Below are 19,354 nucleotides of genomic sequence, written 5' to 3'. Positions count from 1 at the left end.
CAGTCCTCTATTACTGATTGATGCCACATTCTGCTTGCATATTGTGATTGTAACGACATCGCCAGTATTGGTACCTAGGCAATTGCCAGTTCGAGGCAAGCACTTAAAACTTCTAGTCCATCAGAAACAAGTCTGTGGCTGAGCTGTTTGAGCTTCCAGGGGGAAACTCTTATGTTATCACTAGAGCCCCAGGAAACTTAACTGTCATTTTGTTACTGGCCACTTGACAGGTACAGCACATACTCTTAGCAGGAGCACGTCGCTGATAAAAGAGTTTATTTCAAGTTAGGAAGGAAATTGTAATAAGAACCAGGCAGGAAATATGAGTAAATAGTCATTAGGAGCAATTTCAGTGAGATTCCCAAAGGAAGCATGAGGGGTTGCCTGAAAATTCCTGGAGTTTTTTTCCCCTCCCACTAGTGGGCTGCTCAATCTTGCTCCATGCTGTATGCTACCCCTGCTGTTGTGCTAGTGGAAATGTTTATAGGCCTGTGCTGTAAATAAAAGCACCAAAAAATCAATCAAATTTTTAAAATGTCACCAGTGAAGATGTGTTCTGATTTACAGCAGGGTCTTCTGGAAGTTGTATCAGCCAAATACCTATTCTTGGAACTTGCAATACCAGACTGAAAAAGCACAGGTTGGTATATTTTGTACCAGTCCCCGGGGCAGAGAGGTAAAATGGATATAGGTGTTCCTTTGCACACTGGCAAGTATAACGTTCATGCTCACTTTTGTTACTTCAATGCTGTATGAGCAGTCTTGATTCCAGCTTAAGGAGGCTCCACTCTGAGATGTTATAGGGCTCCCTGGGGGAAAAGTCAGTCAGTTAAATACCTGGGAATTTGTTGAGAATGATGAAAGCCCATGAAAAAAAGGACCATCAGGAGGGAAGGCTGTCCTTTTCACTGCCCTCTCTTGAGCTACTCCTGTAATATTTCCTGGCAGCCTACAAACCCTGCAAAATACAAAATGCTATCTCTGCCCTTAGCAAATCTCAGAAAAAGAACTGGAGGGAGGCAAGACAGACCATTTTTAAGTTTCAAAAGGTGAGGAGTCTCTTCATTTAGGTATCTGTTCTCCAGCAGCAACACAAGTGCAAGACCAGGGGATGAACTGGATTCCCCTTCACCAAAAGATAAACCCAAAGTGTACTTTGCAAAATCCCTCCCAGCGGAAGGGAAAGTATGGCTAAGAAATGGTGAACGAACATTCATGTTAATGGCACACACTGGTGAAGGGTTTCTTCCATTCCTGTGCCTGGAATAGTGACTCTCGTCACTCACCTTTCCTTGTTTCCCCTCCCACATAGCTAATGAAAGCATCCATTAACTCTGCCCCTACTGAGAACCATGTCGGCATGGAGTGAAGCCCTGTGGACAGGGGGCTGACTCCCATGGAAAACGTTACTGGAGGTGAAATGCACATCTAAGTCTGGCCCTCTCCTGACATTCATTTGTTTTCCGCGTTAATCCTGACAGCAGCACAACTAAACAGCATAATGCCCTGTTATATACAAAGATACATATGTAAATATCTAGTCAAGGTAGAAAATATAGTGGTATTTTTTTTTCTTTTCTATTCTTTTCTTTTCTTTTTCCACTTGCTTAAATAAGCACAGCAGTGCTGTTTTTTTATCACGCTCCTGCTCCTGCATTTTTCCAACCCAATTAGGCCATTACCAGGGCTAAATGAGGCATGGAGCCTCCAAAAGTCACACCGTCGTCCCGGAGATGAAGCGCGTAGAGCTGCAGAGTTGGCAGGCAGGCAAGGTGGCTGGGGCTCACCGGAGTGTGACCCCACGTGTTTTTCTGTTCCAGAAAGATCACCTTCAGAAAGGAGGGGCGGGGGGGAAGTCAATTAAAAAATATTATTTTAAAAAGTGCTGTGTTAATGAGGGGTTGCCATGTTGTGTTCAAATAATGCAGCTGTGTTTCTTAGGGATGCACAGAAGAAGTGGATGGCCACAGACTCTTCTGATTTCTGGACAGCAGGGCAAAAAAGGCTGTGAAGATCATGAAAGCCTTCATGTATCTTCCAGTCATTCTGATATTATTTTTTTCCTCGCTGGTGAAGAACTCTCTGTCTGCTGCAGCCTGCCCCCAGGTTGCTTCTGGGCAACCCCACTCCGCTGGGAGCCAACTGGTACTCCAGTGGCCAGGCTCCCTTTCCAGCTGAGGGCCTTTAAGTCATTTGTACCATGCCAGCTTGTGCAATAAAGCTGCGCTCTTCAAGCAGGGCGCTCTTCAACTCTTTCCATGACACAAACCCATATTTCCTTCTATTCCCAAGCTGCTGGGAACTCTTTGTGCTGGAAGTAGAAATGATGCAGAGGAAGGGGTCGTCTGTCCTGCCCTGAAGCTCTGGTGGCTCTCACTGATGGTTCTTAAATTATGAACTGGAAAAATTTATATCTTAAGTGTCTAAAATGGGGGGGCGGGGGAGGAGGCTCCGTTTAGAAAAACAAAGGATACAAAGCATAGCAACTAGGCTCATCAAAGACAAGCCTGGGATCTCCTGCTTTATTTCAGAGAGGAGCTCTGCCAGAAATGATGATAATTTTCTGTCATATACTGTTTTAAGCACATAAAGTTTTGTGTGCTGAAAGGAAATTAATACATGAACTTTTATGACTTTTATTTTTGTACAGTGAAAAGAGTGGGTAAAGTCCATTGCTCTGAATACAGATTATATTAGAAGCTGAATAGCTTTCCTTGTCCCTACCTTCACCGCAGTTCTGCTGCCTTTACTCACACTGAGCAATACCTTCATTACTAGCTAAATCATATGAAACTTCTTGCAGAATATGGTAGTAGAATCATGTGCAATACTGGATTCACCAGCTAAATAAATATGGAAGTGAGAAAAATATAATTCCTAGCTTTTTTCTGGTTTAAAAGAGTGATAATATGTCTGTGGAGATAAACGTAGTCAAAAGGAGCCAACACTTGAGCATATTGGACATCTTCTGGATCTAGCTGCAGCAGTTTGAGGTGTTATTCTTAAATCACCATGCTCTTTACCTGGGCAGTGTCCCCAGCAAGAATCATGCACCTGATCTGCTTCAGTGCCAAATCTAGCCAATTTGGTTAATCTCATTTTAACAGCAGTTTAAGCTAAACTGCCAGCATTTGCAGGGAAAAGCTAAGGTGAAGGCTCAAGATCTATTCTGATAACTCTTTGGAGCTCCTGATGACCTGCAATGTGGTACAATAAGAAATCACAGGTGAGATTGGGATATCTTAGGTGGTTGTATCAACTGTGGAGAGTGACAGGGAATTTCCAATAGGGGAATATCACTCAGAGATATAGATTTTGTTCACAGGAATGTGTGTGTCTCAGTTGTGGCGAGAAAAAAAGTGAAGGTGTTAATTATTTTATTCTAAGGCTGACTTTTACAAAATTAGGGCTGTTTTTCACAAAACTGTTTGTTTAGGACATTCACCAAGTGCTAACTAGTGGAGCTAGAAATGTTCCTTGTAAGACATTAGCATTATAATTGTCTAGCACAACATTTTTGACATAGACGTTATGGGGTACTGCTTGAGGCAGGCTCTTATACCAAATGGACTGCTGATTTGAATCTGGATGGCAATTTCCAGCGTCTTCATATATTACAGGGCAGAAAACATGCATCTATGGCGTTCAAAATGAATCCTGTAAAGAATTTAAGTGGGATTATTGAAAAAACATTTACGCCTGTCCTCCCCATCTTTGACAAATAATCATGGACAGTTTGTGTCATAGAAACTTGTAAATTATGTGGTGCATCCCTGAAGAGGGCAGGTGGAGCAGTAGAGGAGAGCTACGCTGGGTGTTTGCACGTTGCCGCTTTGATATGGCTGTATGTCATGGGTCTGTGATGTCATCTTACCGACATCTTTAGCGGGGAAATGCAGCCCCACGCACCCAGCCAGCATTTCTTAGGGGAATAATATAAATACTCATAAATGATAAACAAGTCCTTGCATATCACATTGATCTTCCAGTGCATTGCATAGGCAGATAAGGGTCACTTGTTCCTATCCAGGGGTCAGTGTATAGTGTACAGTGTTGTATTCTACCCTGTGCTCGGTCCCCCTGAAGACATGCTAGCACAAGACAGCTCTGCAAAGAAAAGTCAGTAAAGCCTGCTTTCTCTCCCGGTAGGACTAGAGTGGGACATGTGCCTGCCCGTGCCAGTTACGCACCTACCCTCATGCCTGCATTTCTACTCTTGATATTTTTCTCTGCTTTCCACTGGTCTATGTTTAGTGATTTTATGGGTTCAGCAGAACCCATCCTTGTTAGAGTCCAACTTTCTAATGACCTTACCGCAACTTCCTTTACATTGAACCTATTTCCTGGGGACCCTGTTCACCCCTGCCTTCTTTAACAGGAAGAGGTTACACATAGTATACACGCAAAAGAAATACAAAAATAGGAAAAGTGTGTGTTGGTATTAGAAAGAAAGGAGGAGAGAGAAGAAAGCTGGAGAGGGAACAATAATTATTCCATTCAGGAAATCATAAAGAGGAGAAAATAAGCAATGGAAAAATAAGGAAAAAAGACATCCTGGGACAGTAGAGAACAAGAAATGTAAGAGAAAGGGTAGAAAAAAAAGACCACAAAAATCCGTAAGGATTTATTAATAAATCATGTTGGACTTAATGTAAAAATACACTATCCAACACAAAGAAAGTGTTTATTTGTTTTTAATAATAGTATAAATGAGAATGGAACAGCCAGCCAGGGGCTACTTTAGTCTCTGATTCAGCATGCCACTAAAGTACACACTAAGCTTTTAGAATCTAGTAAATTTCATTAAAGTCAAGTCTCACTAAAGTTGAGCACATACTTAAGTGTTTTTTCTGAATTGGATTTATGTTGAAATTGGCTCAGAATTACAGTTGTCCTTATTGTTTGCTTCACTGAGGATTCTACAGGGAAAAAGTGGGATCAAATAAAGTGTCTTTCTTCAGACCCAGAGGTTTTAAAAAAAATCAAGTAAAATTAGAGGAAATTACTAAGCAAAATATATTTTTCCCTTGTACGCAATTTGACAAAGTTGAATTGGAAAAAATATTCAACTCTCAAATCTGTATTTTTTCTTTTTTTGCTAAAGCAAAGCCTGAGTCAGCCTTAATTCAGCTGATACTCAGTTTGGCATCTGTAGACATGGCTGACGCATAGTTGCAGTACATCTCTGAAATTATTTCTGGCCACTATTACAAGTTGGGAAGCCGAGTCCCAGACACAGAAAGTGATTGGCATAAGGCTGCCCAGCCAGGCAGGAGAAAGAAGCAGGTATCATGTCAAGGATCCTTCCCCACAACAGCTCTGGGAGAACATCACTTTCAACAAAACCATACCAAGTTATCAGAAATCTGTTATCCTAGTTTATTTAAAAACTGCACTTCACAGACAGATTGACTTTTCTAGTGTCTTGCACCTAATACCAATGCATCAGAGAAGGTTTTGAAAGAAGAATTTTGCTGATACAACCCAGATCCTTCTCATGTTTATTTACATGATCCTAGCTTATTTGCTCCTGATATTTTGTAAAAGAATGATCAAAAGCTGGTTGACTAACTCAGAGAAATACAGAAAGATAATTATGCTTTTCCTTATTCTAGTGTTCTTATTCTGTCATTTCATGTTCCCTGACCTTTCAGCTTGCTAACCAGCAGATCTTACGATGGCCAGTCAGAAAGTGTGACATCTCGTTTGAGTAACACTGCACTAAATTGTGTAATTTTAACTATATACAAATGACTGACTGCTTTGGTGTCTCCCACATAACTCCCCCGTTCTTTTCTGCCTCACAATATAGCAGAGTTTAAAATGACCTGATTCTGGTGACCAGCCTTTCTAACCTATTATTTTCTAAACAGAAGAAAGAGAGACAAAAATTAAAGACAAATGTAGGGTATAGAGCATCCAAGAGTTGATAACAAGGATGGTTCCTTCTTACCCTTTCCAAGGCAGACTAGAGCAGTACAGTTTCATAAATTATGTTCTTAGATTGGCATTTATTGGTATTCCAGAACTGAGCTGAAGCCTCTTTTCATTTGCTTGTAGAGAAGTGCATATTAAAGTAGTGCCCTGATGCAAAGAGCATAACGCAACCATACTGTTTTGTGGGCATGCCTAGCAAGAAAGGACTGTGCTAGTGGGATTGAACCTTCCTTTCAACCCCACAGATGTTTCTTGCAAGAGAGGACTAGGAACTGGGAACGATGGAGAAACTTCCCAGTTACCTGTGCAGTATTGTTCTGTAGAGCAGTGGTGGACTTTACTTCTGTGGGCTGTATCTTCTGTCTTCTAAGGCCAGCCTCAGAAAAGCTATTAATTCTGAAAATTAGAAATTAAGAGCGATTCAGTTGGGTGACGCTTGCTGGTAAAGCTTCTGCATTAGATGTAGGAGGAAAGGCCTGCTTGAGATGCAGGAATGTATATAGAATATGCAGGAATGTAAGGTACCCTGAAAGGCACACAGGGTGAATGCCTGGCCATTTCACCTGCAGGCAAAAGTCTGAACTAATCAAATTTTACAAACAACATCCTGGTGCCCTATGTACCATCCCACAAGGATGTGCTGTCTTCATTCTGCAGAGCACCCTACAGGCTTTCTTTCTCCATTTGTCTGGAAGAGTCTAGTCACTTCACAAAAATATGGGGTGGGGTAAAATAGCTGTCACTGGAATGCACACTCATTAGCATGGTTGGTGGGACATTCTTTAGAAACAAGGAAAGTTAAGGAAACCAATTTCATAAATATCATCTATTCTATCGCAACTCTTAAGGGTCCTAATCTCCCCTGTGCATGAAGACAAAAATCATTGAAACCACTGAGGAGCCTTAGGCTGGTATTATATCTGAGGCATCTTTTCACCCACTTTAAACAACTTATAAGATGATAGGCTTTTAACAGGAGCGGTAGGAAACAACCAAGTTAGTAAACTATGACATAGCAAGAGAGGGTCAGTCTGGAACACAGAGAGACAGAACAGGACAGGTTTAAGATGTAGGCCAGATGGATTCGCTGGTACCTATAATCTCTAAGTCTGAGATTGCTTGGGGGTCCGATGCAGCTCCCAACATAAATTAGGGTAGCAAATAACTGGTTGGTTTATAGCGACTTCCCAAAAGGCTGCAGATGGGATGCTGTGCCTCTGGAACTCCCTAGGACTTGGAAATCCCTCCAAGCCCTGCTGTTCTGCTGTGGCTCCTGTGCAGTGCTGTAGCTTCTTAGCATTTCTTAGCAGTTCATTAAGCAATCTAACAAATTTGTCACATGTTGTTTCTTGTCTAGTCATTTCCCAGTGAATGCTGGGGGTGCAGCAGAATGCTTTGCTTGATTGGATGCCTTGATAACCTCATGCATTTCGGTACTCCCTTTTATGTATACACGCATGAACTTTTGCTGCACTTGTACTGAAGATGGCACAGGAGTGGAAATATGAGAAGCTGCAGAATCTGATTCCCTTCTGGTATTTGTTTCAGAGCTTTGGGATATGTCTTGTAGAAATGAACTTTAGCTCTTATTGCAGAAAACTTACCCTTCAGAGGAATAAAACCAATCATGCCTATAAGGCCCCTAGAGCTCCTTCTCAGGCTAGTTTACAGCCACGCCTGTGTAGAAATGGCTTCAAAGACATAGGTCACCCTCCGCATAGATTTCCACCAAGTGCTCACTACTCAGAAACCACTTACAGCTCTGTGTCTGCTAATGGGTTTGCTGAGTGCATTGAGTGAGTCTCTAAGGTATTTTTTATTCCCACTTCTGTTTCTGCTTTTTGCTTCCCACCATCAGCAAACACAGAATTATTTCCACAAAGGGATGTCAGTTCCCAGGACCCAAATCACAGTGATCAGGGATTTTGAACATGATTGCATGATTACAAGTTACTTGAAAAGTGTTATGTGAATCCCAAAGTCAGGTATAGTACTGATTGAAAGGTGGTTGCTATAAAGCTGTGCTATCCCAGCTACATTGCTTGGCATGTGATCGTGTGAACTTTATGAGCCAGCACTGAAGTGGGAGGGAGATCAGAGGCCTCGTAATCCTGCATTAAATCCACACATGGTAAATGCTGCCTGTGGGCAGGTTTGGATTTTTACCTGGTTGTACAAGAGCCAGGAGCTGTTACTCTTTTGACTGCTGTTGCTGCCACCAAATTTGTTTGAGATTCCTTGAAACAAAGTATTCTGGTTAGTTCTGGCTCCTTCTTGCAGTTCCCCAGATGCTCGGACATCAGCCTCTAACAGTTTAGGCTTCCTTGTTCTCAAGTTGCTCTGTTGAGCAGAATATCAGCAGTGATGCCCTAGGCATAGTTTTGCCACTTTGGTATTCCATAGTGCTAAACACATATCAAGGTGTGACTCCACACTCTTTCATAGCAGGCTTTTTATTATTTGGACATCAGTGCATGATCTTAGGAATAAAGAGAAACTAATGATATGACTGCTACATGAAAATAATGTAATAGGTATGAAAATTCTAGAAGCTTAAATGGTAGCTCACTGATGAACTTAACTATGTTGGGCATATCAGATGTAGCAGAATTAAATGTGATAAAATTGCCTGGTTTGCTATATTTTTTTAATGTTTAGTTTATCTTGGAGAATTGAGAATGTTACTCTAGGACACAGAGCTTAGGTTTTTCGTGGCCAACTTAAACATGTTCTTAGGCCTACTTTTTCTTCTGCGGGATATTCCTCACTGTGTTAAGAATATGGCTTGCTTCATTTGAACTGGCCAGGTCACAAGCTTCAGCAGCTCCTTTATTACCATGGTTGATTTGTATGCAGCATTTTTGGCCTCCTCTTAGTTTTTCCAATGCCAAGTGTGACTGTGATGTATCTTTTTTTAATATACATTTTCTGTAGTGTAATTGGATATTAGCATCCTGATTCCTGCCAGCAAAATGCCATCTATAACAGATAACACCTCCTTAAGCTAATAGGAGGGCATGGAAATACTGTCCTGGAGGCCCTGTGCTGATGGTCTTGATGATTTTGTGAAGTTTCATTCTCAGTAAAAGCTCTAGCATTCATGTTTTCAATTCGTTCAAAACCAAGTGTATGGATAGTACTTTTAAAATAGAGTTATTATTCTAGATCTGAATTTTTCTCTACACTCCTCTTGTCTCTGAACTCTCCAAACTTTTCCAAGGCCAAGATTCCATTTCCCAATCATGTTATTTGTCCCGGCAAAAGTCTCCCTATTTGGGGGAGTGTGGTGTGCAAGAATTATGTCTTTCGGCATTGGCAAAAAGTACCTTGTAGTAATTTTCAGTTAACACTTGCCTTCTTTAAAGACAGAACAGTCTCATTCCACAGAAAAAGTTCATACACAGCTTCTCCATTTGAGCACACTAGCAGTCTGTTTTTGAGCGCATCTTTGATGTGCTTGGCACTCATTTTGACCAAAGAGGTGCAAGAAGGCTGAGCTAATGCTTGTTCTGGTGACATATGTGAACAATTTACTTCTTTGCATATTGTCTTGATACCTCAGTACTTGAAGTCTTGTCTGGTCTCAGAACTATGAAGACTTGAGTCCCCTGTCCAGTCTCCACTTCACAGAAGTGCCCTCCTTTAGCTGTTTTGATCAATGAGATTGGGCACAAAGTTGACCACATATATCCTCTCTGAGTTCTGTTCTATCTGAACTTCTTCCTTGTCTGTTGAGGGCAGGTATGTTGCTCGTGGCTTCAACCTTAGCATGGTCTAACCATATGCCTTGCATTAAGAGAATTTCAAGGATATCTGCTGAGGAGATTCTGTCACTTTAGCAAATTCCAGCCGTCTGTTACAGTGAGGCTTAATGAATCCTAGATTTAAAAGCCACAAAAAAACTAATGAATTATTCTGCCACCTGCATTACAAAAGGTACAGCTCTCCAGCAAGTAATTATTTTATCAGATGCACAGCTCCTTACTGAGATATGCTGCACCTTCTAGAAAGATATAGAAACCTTGAAACGTCGACCAGCAAAAGTTGAACAGGGAGTGCTCAAACATTTTATGACAAAGCAGCATTTAGTCAGAAAACAGTGATTTGTCAAAAGCAAGAAGCTCTGTGGAAGTCTCCTGGTGGGGAAGTGTTTTGCTGAAATGCAGCTGGAGTTCCCGCAAGCTTTTGCTTCATGCCCAACAGCCCCAAGGGGTGGATGAGCAGCTTTGCTCCTCCAGACAACCCAACATCACATCTCTGGGGCAACCTCACCTGCAAGCTGTGCTAGCCATGGGACATCTGGGCTCCCAGAAGTGTGACAACCCTGCTGAATAGGCTGTGTTCAGGGTCTTTTGGGGTCTGGGACAGCCCTGTTGCCATGGCCAGGATCAGGAATCTTCCCCAGCTCTCTGCTGTAAAAAGGTCCTGAAAGGTCAGGAGACTCAGCTAGGCTTGAGCATACCGGTTCCTTGTTGGTATCCAGGTTGATCACATGAAGTTTAGCAGGTTCTACCTTTGGGCTGAATGGGAGGGAAAAGCTTTTGGAAGATGAGAATTTCTTGTGAGGTTTCATAGCCTTGTGGATATAACATGCAACTTTGCCTTGTGTTCAGCTGACGATCTACCATAAGTTAACAATGTCATGCTGTTCCAAAAAAGACAAGTGCCACGCTGAGATGTATAAACAGAGCTGTAGCCTGCAAGATACACGAAGTAATCCTACCACTCCGCTCAGTGCTGGTAAGGGCCCAGCAAGGACACTGTGTCCATTGCTGGGCACCAGTCTGCACTAAATGTGGAGGCATGCTGGAGAGAGGCCAGCGAAACAAAACAAGAATAATCTGAGCTCAGGAAAGCATCTTTATGAAAAAAAAGATTAAATTAATTTAGTTTGTTTGGTCTGAAAAAAAAAGAAAAAAAGGGGGGTGAATTCAAATCCCAAATAGGGCGATTATGAGGAGGGAGGCACAGGACTGCATGTGATAGGTGGGAGAAGACAGGCTAAGTTGTAACAAAAACCATTCAAGTCAGATGTGAGAAAACATTTGCCTCAGTAACAGCAGAGAAGCATTGGAGTAGGCTGCCCTGGGTGTCTGACAGGTACTCTTACTCAAAAGGTTTTAGAGAAAACATGTCAGGAACAGCAGTACTATTGCTGATCCCTTCTTGGGCTAAGGGGCGGGCTGCATGATCCCTTGAGATCCTTTCCAACCCAGCTATTATATGAACTTGAACAGTTGCTGTTTAAAGTTGTGGTTCAGTTACTGTTTGATTAAGAAGTGCTTCGTAAGTACTATATGCGATGAGTGTGCCATTCAGCTTCTTTTCACTCAAAGAACAAAGATTTATTGAACATTTCTGGCTTTTCTGCATGATTTAGTCTGATAACTAAAAGATTCATTCAACTAGCAAAATGCTACTGATTGCTGCGAGCCTTTCAAATGTCCATGAGTGTACCCTAGGTACCTTCTGTCCCCCTTCAGGTACTATTTCTGCCATGACATGTGTCCTGATATCTCCCCACATTCCTTTGCTTCCACTTCTAGGAGCGTTCAAAATCAAAATGTCTCATAGTTACAAAACAGTGGAAAAAAATATTAAAGAATATTTCAAGAAAGGGGAGGGAGGTTAAAAATAGGGCTGTGTCAAAAGAAAATGGAAATGGCTACTTATTTTTCATATTTTTCTTGCAAAAGAAATCTTACGGAATTGTATTTGCTGAATATATGTACAGGGAATAGGTGTTCTGCATTGAAGAGTTTATAATCAAAGAGTTTATCTGCTAATACTAAATAATGTTTTAAATGTAAAAATATTTGCAAAGGAAAAAAAATAGCAATGGTTTCCAAGCTTCCTTCTTAATTCAGTTGCTTGTTAATTTAATCTTTTTAATGTATGAGCTGAAAACTGCAGGACCACAGTAATTTGTTTATTAGTAGTACAATTTCCACCTATATTTTGTTACGTTTTATGTCTTCAGGCATGGGTTAGTAGGTAATTCAATCTTTGGCTGCATAACGCTTTCTTTTAATAAGGAAGAAGTTTATAATCTTAATCCAATTAAAGAAAAGAAAACTGAAGGGAGATTTGCCACAACACAAGATGATACTAGAGGATATCAGCTTGGGATACTGACAGCAAGCTAATAAGTGTTCATCAGGAAATCAGTATCTTAAATATTTTCAACCTCAAGCGTGGAGAGCTCTTGAAAGCAGCTGGGAGACCTGCTTCTCCTATTAAATGAATTTGAGATACTTAGTTTCCCAGCTATAGTTAGTATTTAAGTATCGAGAGTTGTAAATTTTGACACTGAGATTTACAAGGATCTTGGCATACATTTAGTTTTGGTTTTTCTGGATATTGTTTTGTGCTAGTGCATCTTTGGACATTAATCCCTCAGTTTGCTGCCTCAGGGATGTGTTTTATATATACCTGGACCATCTTGTTCACAGACAGCACTTCTGGTATTATTTCAATTCTGTATCCTGTCCCTGAGAAGAGCTAGTTCCAAATTATTCAGAGGGATACCAAGTATTACCCTATACCATGAATTAATAACTTGGTTTTCATTGTCTAATCCCTTGTTATGCTCTTGAATGATATCTTGGAGTAAATGCCATTTTAAAATGAACCCTATTTTACCAGTTTAGATCTTTCAACTCTTCCTACTGTGAGAAAAAAGAAATAAGAATGTGAATTTATTTTTTCTACATTGAATACTTCAGCCACGTACTGTCTGGTGGCAAAGAGCGGTTCCTAAATATTCAGTAGCATCAGTTCAAACCCCCCCATGGCATCCCAGCAAACTAAATTACATTGTCTATCTGTTCATGATGAAAATTATTTCCTTTTTCATAAGCGAAGAACCCTCAAGGTAAAAGAAAGCCTTATTAAAGGAAAAGAAGAAAAACAGAGTAATAAATCAGCGGGCTGTGGTCTTGAGTTCACCCTCTTCCCACAGCAGATGGGGAAGTCACTGATCCTATTCCACCTTGTCTAAGTCCTATGCACAGCTCCCTGCCCACGCTCTGGGGATCCCATTGCTGGCTACCTCCATCTCTGCCCCCGAAGGAGCATGCAGTCCCCCAGGTCTCTTTGCCAGTGGGAAGGCAGGCAGGGGAGGAGGCGCCCTAGGCTAAATAGCAGTAGTCAGACCATCCCATCTGTTTGCAGCCACTCTTCACAAATTACTGCTCCCTGCTTCAAATGTCTTGCCTCTAAGTACTGGGTCTGCAAGGTCTGCTTACTTACTTTTTTGGCTGCTATTTCTTACAGAAGAAGGGTCCTGTTAAATTGTCCAGAAGAGGACCCAATTTTGCCCTGTTGTTACTGTTTTTCTTGTAACTGCTCATTTTGGACCATGCTAATCGTAATGAGTATAAAAATATTTTGTTCAACTCATAGTTCCTTCTAAGAACAGAAGTTCCCAGCATACATTTTCATGCCTGTGCCAGACAGAAATGGTGGTTAAGTGGGACAAGTATCTACCCAGATAGTTAAATGAAGCAGTCAGGGAGGGAAGTGCAATCAGCTACACCAAAGGCACCCTGCTCCACTGAGATGTGTCACTCACACTGGGACCAGCTGGACCAGAGCTCATGTGGTGGATGTCACTTAGCAGCCTCAGTCTCTCACAGACCATTTGCAGGCTACAGAGCAATTCATGAGGGCCCTACCCGCTCTTGAATGTTGTTGAAGAGCAGACTGCAAAAGAGGTGAAGTGGTTCAGCTGGGGAGCAGACCACTCTTTTTCTCAGGGACTCCATGCTATCAGATCACCCAGTGTTGGGAGGGTGCCCTTTGAAAGATGGAAGCAAGGAACGGACCAGCAACAGTAGAACAGTTTGACTACAAGTCTCTTTGCTTCCTGATCGGAGCAGTGCTTGGGAAAAAGAGCGGGCAGAGTAGCAGCAAGGCTTCTCTGGCCACGGTTCTCCATGTAGGTGGAAATTTTCCTAAGTGGTCCTCTCGCTTGTGCAGTGACTGGGCTGTGAGCAGATGTCAAGAGCGTGCATGGAAACTCGACCTCCTCATCTGCAATAAACTTGATGCACTCCGAAGCACTCAGCTTGCTGCACATTCACCATCTGTCTGCTGTATGCACAGGAAGGCTAGCTATATGTCAAGGCAGTGGGTCATGGTGTAAAGCCCGCTTCTGCAGCCGGCAGACCACGTCTTTCGTCCTGCCACAACACCAGACACCCATTCTGGAGATGATTGTAGATATTTCTATGGGGCATCAGATAGCAGAAGGGCTTTGTGAACCAGGTTAGAAGGAAAGAGCCTGCAGCTGACTGCAATAATTGTTTGCCTTTCAGTCCTATGTCTACTGCCATAAGACCTGGCAGAGAGAGAGAACATCAGCCTAGAAAGTCTTATATGCTTTTTCGTATCTTTTGTGAATCCATAAGTGGTGGAAGGAAGATGACCTTTTCCTACCTGAAATGTGGCAAAGTGTTTCCTTCCTTTTTATGTTGGGCACCAAAGAAGCAATGGCCACTGTCCATCTGCCAGGGAAAATGCAAACCCAAAAGCTCACAGACAGTTTTCCACACACTAACTTGTTGCACTGCTCTGTCACCTGCTAGTCCTAGCTCTAGTTAAAGTTCTGTCATCCTGGTGTCAAAGGGCCACATGCCAATAACAGAGGCTTGTCAGTAAAAGTCAGATGTTAACGTGCTCACAAGTCATAGACTATATTGGATCCTGGCTAGAGCAGTGCGACATAACTCCAGTTGCTTGCCAGAAGAATGTCCCAAAGTGTTTTCTGACTGCCAGTGTCAGCAGCATCTGGATATTTCATGTCCATGTTTCAGATTTTGAGGGTAGTGTTGAAATCCCCACTCAGCAGTAGGGATCTAGCAGTCAAGTTTGTCAAAATGGGAGTTTCTGACTTTGGATTGAGTCACTTTGATGGTGAAAACATGTTATTTCATATGAAAACCAGTATGTTCCTATAAAATCTTTCAGTATGACTCCACATTTCCTGGTACAAAATTGCTTGCCTAGACATATTCTGATCTGTAGCCAAAGATTTGATTGCCCTTGACAATAAAAATGTGCTTATTCAAGCCAGGACCAAAGAATAGTTTAGAGAGGACCCACCACAGAGAAGTGCAGCGTATGCCCAGCTGTCTTAAGTGTGTTGGCCGCAGAGGCATGAGAATGATGTGAACTTCGTCTCTCTTCTCCCATTGACTGCTGCATCTGGACCTTCATTTTAACAAATATGTGTGAAATATTTCCAAATGCTTGGTGGTCATACAGTATGCATAATCATTAGGGCTGGCTACTAGATGAACCCCATGATCAGTGTTTCCCTGCAGTAGTTCCTTTTTTGACCTAGGTAGAAGTCAAATCTGTCTAGGTACATTTAGTGCATAAGTCGTCATCCCATAAACAGCTTCTCAGCACTTGAAAACTCTTGATGACTTACTTCAAAAATTGAGATGCAAAATTAAATGTATTCCAAATAGGCTGAAGAGACGTTTATTATGATTTTTTTGTGCTACCTCCTCGCCCATAGCCATAGCTATTTTTATATACCTTAATTAAGTTAGTTCTTCATTTGGCAGGCCTGTAGATAAGCTGCAGGGAAAATGTATTGAGCACAGAGAAGCTGCAATATTTCTTATCCCCAGGACACAGGCTTCAAAGCTCAACAGCTAAGCTTGCAATGACATGATCACCGAACCTTTCAAGCCTTCATGATTCATTATGTTTGAGGAGGTGAGGCTGGCATCACCGGGGTGTGTGACTTACTCTGTCAAAGTTGGTATGTATCCTGCACAGGTTGTTGAGTGGAGGTGGCCACGGAGGCATACTAAGAAGTTGATGGGACAATGCAGAAGTGCCATGGCAGTGTGGGGTCTTGGTGTGTAGCTAGAATCACTTTTCATGTCTTTCTTTTGCAGTTCCCGGAGATGGGCTCTCCAATGCTTTGGTTATGAAGAAAGAAGGACTGCTGAACTGTTGTTTTACAATGGAGAAGACAGAGGGAGAAACACCAGCACTGTGGCTCCCACCCTGTTGCTTACCCTCCTGCAGACATGTGTCCCAAATCCCCTCTGTGCTCTATTAAGGAAAGGAAAAGCTTAGACTTTACGACGTCTGCTTTCTTACATCACCTTTTCCAATTTTTCATCCTATAACCCCCTGGTGAAAAGAGGAACAATGACTTTATATAGCTGCTGCTTGATTCTTTTGCTATTTACCTGGAACACAGCTGCCTATGGACCAAACCAACGGGCACAGAAGAAGGGAGACATTATTCTTGGAGGATTGTTCCCCATTCATTTTGGAGTGGCTGCTAAAGACCAGGATCTAAAATCAAGACCAGAATCAGTGGAGTGTATAAGGTAAGCCATGAAAAGAAAAAATAAACAGTTTTGGTGGGGGAGTCTTGCCCTTTCTTGGCTACAGGTGACATGCTATACACTGTGTAAATACAGCCTATAACCTCATGCTTGTAAGGGCAATGGGAAAGTGTGGTGTAAATAACAGAATAAAAGAGTCATGTAAGGACAGGAATTGCATATGTTAAACACTAACATAAATAATATTTGGACAATGAAAGAGGACAATCCTTGTATTACCCAAAGCTGCCAAGACATGAATCTATCTGGCCATTCACAGTGGACATTTGAATAGTATCTGAAAATTAGCTTTCCTAGCAGAAGGATGGAAAATAACCCATAATGCCCTTAAGTTCATTTGATTCCAATCATGCACAGAGAAATAGCTTAGAAATCAAATTTTGGGTTTTTTCCAGTTCTGCCTCATCTTCTAAGACTTTACAAAACTGTTTAGTTCCCTAAACAAGTGAATAGGTGAAAATCACTGCTTTTGAAAAGTCCCACTGAACACATAGATGTCTCTTTAGGACCTTTACAAAGTCCCAGACTTGAACTCCTTACCCAGGCTTTTGACACTCAAAGTTCTTTTCTTCTGTGTAAACAGTGTGTATAGGTTTTGTCTTAAGTCTTTGGCAGTTAACCCTGGAGAGAGAAATGCACATGAAAACAAAGTATTGTATTGTTGAAGTGTAGCCATTTTTATGATTAAACACTAGGAACTTTTAACCTTACAACCTTGCACATAATACACATAAAGTGTGACAGAAACTGATTGCATCTGAAATGTCATATAAACAAAATATAAGAAATTGATGTGGAATTTTGTCATGACCATGCATGGGAAAACAATTAAGTATTATAGGACCTCTTCTGTAATCATATGTGAAAAGTTGTATATCTGGATTTATTTGGACCTCTCATCCTAAACTGGGGTTCTAGTACAGTTTTGTTGCAGGTGGTAATGAAGAATGGCTGACAGCATTCCTGCTACGCTTACAGATTCCAGGTGCGGTTTCCTGCTGAGACACTGAGCAGGACACATTCATCTAGGTTATGAGATCATCCACAGATGGTCTCATAGCAAGCACACAGAAAGAAGTGCAATTAAGCAGGGTTTCTTTTGGCTTCTTCTGTGCATGCACAAGCAAGTCATGAACTAAATGTATGTGAAATATCTGCTCCATGGAGCAAGATGCTCTGCCAGATTTTCAGCATTTCTTTCTCTCCCAGGTGCAGCATCTTAAAAGTGAAACACTGAAAAGCAATGGATGTTTTCATCTCTGCTGTCTTCTCCACCTGTTCCAGGTGGCAGGCATAACAGTGCAGATATTTGCAAACTGAACATAGCTTTCATTTCTGTCAGTGTTGTGTCAGCCTTGGTGACTCCCTTGACATGATCACTTTATTGGAACAGATCACAGGAGAACATTCCCCTTAGAGTACTGCAAGAGTGTGGTTGCCAAAAGATTTGTTAGCACTGCCAACAACAGGCAAATCCTAAAAAGCCAGACCAGCCATTTTAAGGACACAGTGGGAGATCTTTCTGGGTGGCATTTTGCCTGCTAAAAGTCATCCTCCAACTGAAATCTTCCTGGATAAAATCTATGTTCCTCTTACCTCTGCACCAAGAAGTTTCAGGTGCAAAAGGAGGAGTTGACTGAAGAGGCATTTGTGCCACTTTGCTGCACTCCTTCAAGGAGCTGGATAAATTGTGACTTGATAGCATAATGCAAATGGAGAGAGAATACTTAATGAAAGCCAGAGATCTATCTGCAAAGCTACTAGAAAGTAAATAGGAAGAAGGGGATAATTGGACCAGAGATGACTGGAAGCTCTTCCATTGCACATGTCTTTACCAGAAAATGTCCATTTCCAGGAAAGATTTAATTCAAAAGAGATTTGGTTGGGAAGACTTCTTGAGACTGGTCATCAGATTTTCTTGATTAAGATAATTAATGCATGGGACCCTTTATGTGCTATGGTGTTTTCCGTTATTGGTACATGCTAAATTGAGAGCAGATACTTTTCCTGAAAGAATTTTTCTATTTAAGCAGAATTTAAGTCAGAAAATTCCTCTGACTGGACTTGTACAGAGATCTCACAACCATAGTGGGCCTTTTTGGTTTTGGACTCCATGATTATGTAGTATCTTGGGGCAGGGTTGTGCATGCTGAGTTTGAGAGTCCAATAGATTCTTCAAGTTATGAGCTAGAGTCTTTCATATCACATTTCAGTGTCAAAAACTTTTATATGGTGGGAAATAGAGGACCGTAATTATGGCTGTACCTGGTCAAACCAAAGGTGCTAAGTTTGTTCCATACCTTTTGCTGCCCTGTTGCCTTTCTGTGAGCCTTCTCCAGCACTGCTGTATCTTTTCAAAGCTGAGGCAAATCAGGCTTATAGCCTTTTTAGATGGCTGTGTTAGGCTTTTAGTCTCTTTATTACATAGAAAAATGTGTCTCATATTACATAAGAAAATTAGACCCAGGTCACTAGGAGTATGTGGGCATCCTCTCTCTTTCGTCATACTCCTCCATTTGGTGGCAACAGGAACAAGTCATAAGAAAAGCTCTTTGCTTTGGGACCAAGAAAAGACCTAGGGGTCCCACTAGAACCCTGCAGGTGTTTTGCCCCTGACTCTTCTGGAGTTCAGTATCAAAAAGTTTAAGATAACGTGTTTTTCCTTTCTTTTGAGGACCGCTCAATCTGATCTGTGCTGTTTGGACCTCTTCCCACACATTTAGCTGTGTTCACTGTCATACCTGTGCTCCCAAACAGGGCTTCTCAAAATGGGTAGGACAGTTTTCTCTCCACTTTTTCAGTTTTCACGCTCTTGGGGCACAGAACCTTTCTCCCCAGCTCAGCATATGTACTGACCTGAACCTACTGTGCATACCTTACACATGATTATTTGGAAAACTATATACATCGCTCAGCAGTGAAAGGAAAAGAGAACAGTAATGAACACAGAACCATAGAATCATAGAATGGTTAGAGTAGGAAGGGACCTTAAAGATCACCAAGTTCCAACCCCCCTGCCATGGGCAAGGACACCTCCCACT

General features: G+C 41.7%; 1 protein-coding gene across 2 annotated transcripts in view; it reads left to right on the top strand.

Annotated features, from left to right (window-relative positions):
* Positions 1 to 16,110: 16,110 nt before the first annotated feature.
* The window catches only part of CASR (calcium sensing receptor), a 41,756-nt gene continuing 38,512 nt past the window's right edge, over positions 16,111 to 19,354 (top strand). For both annotated transcript variants that reach the window (XM_074157355.1, XM_074157347.1), the window contains exon 1: positions 16,111 to 16,295. In XM_074157355.1, the coding sequence (XP_074013456.1) occupies positions 16,111 to 16,295 (185 nt within the window). The remainder of the gene's footprint in view (positions 16,296 to 19,354) is intronic.

The sequence above is a fragment of the Numenius arquata genome, chromosome 1, assembly GCF_964106895.1.
Source record: "Numenius arquata chromosome 1, bNumArq3.hap1.1, whole genome shotgun sequence".
Classification (NCBI taxonomy): Eukaryota; Metazoa; Chordata; class Aves; order Charadriiformes; family Scolopacidae; genus Numenius; species Numenius arquata.
The sequence above is the reverse complement of the archived record's forward strand: the minus strand, read 5'-3'. Positions and strand labels throughout refer to the sequence as shown.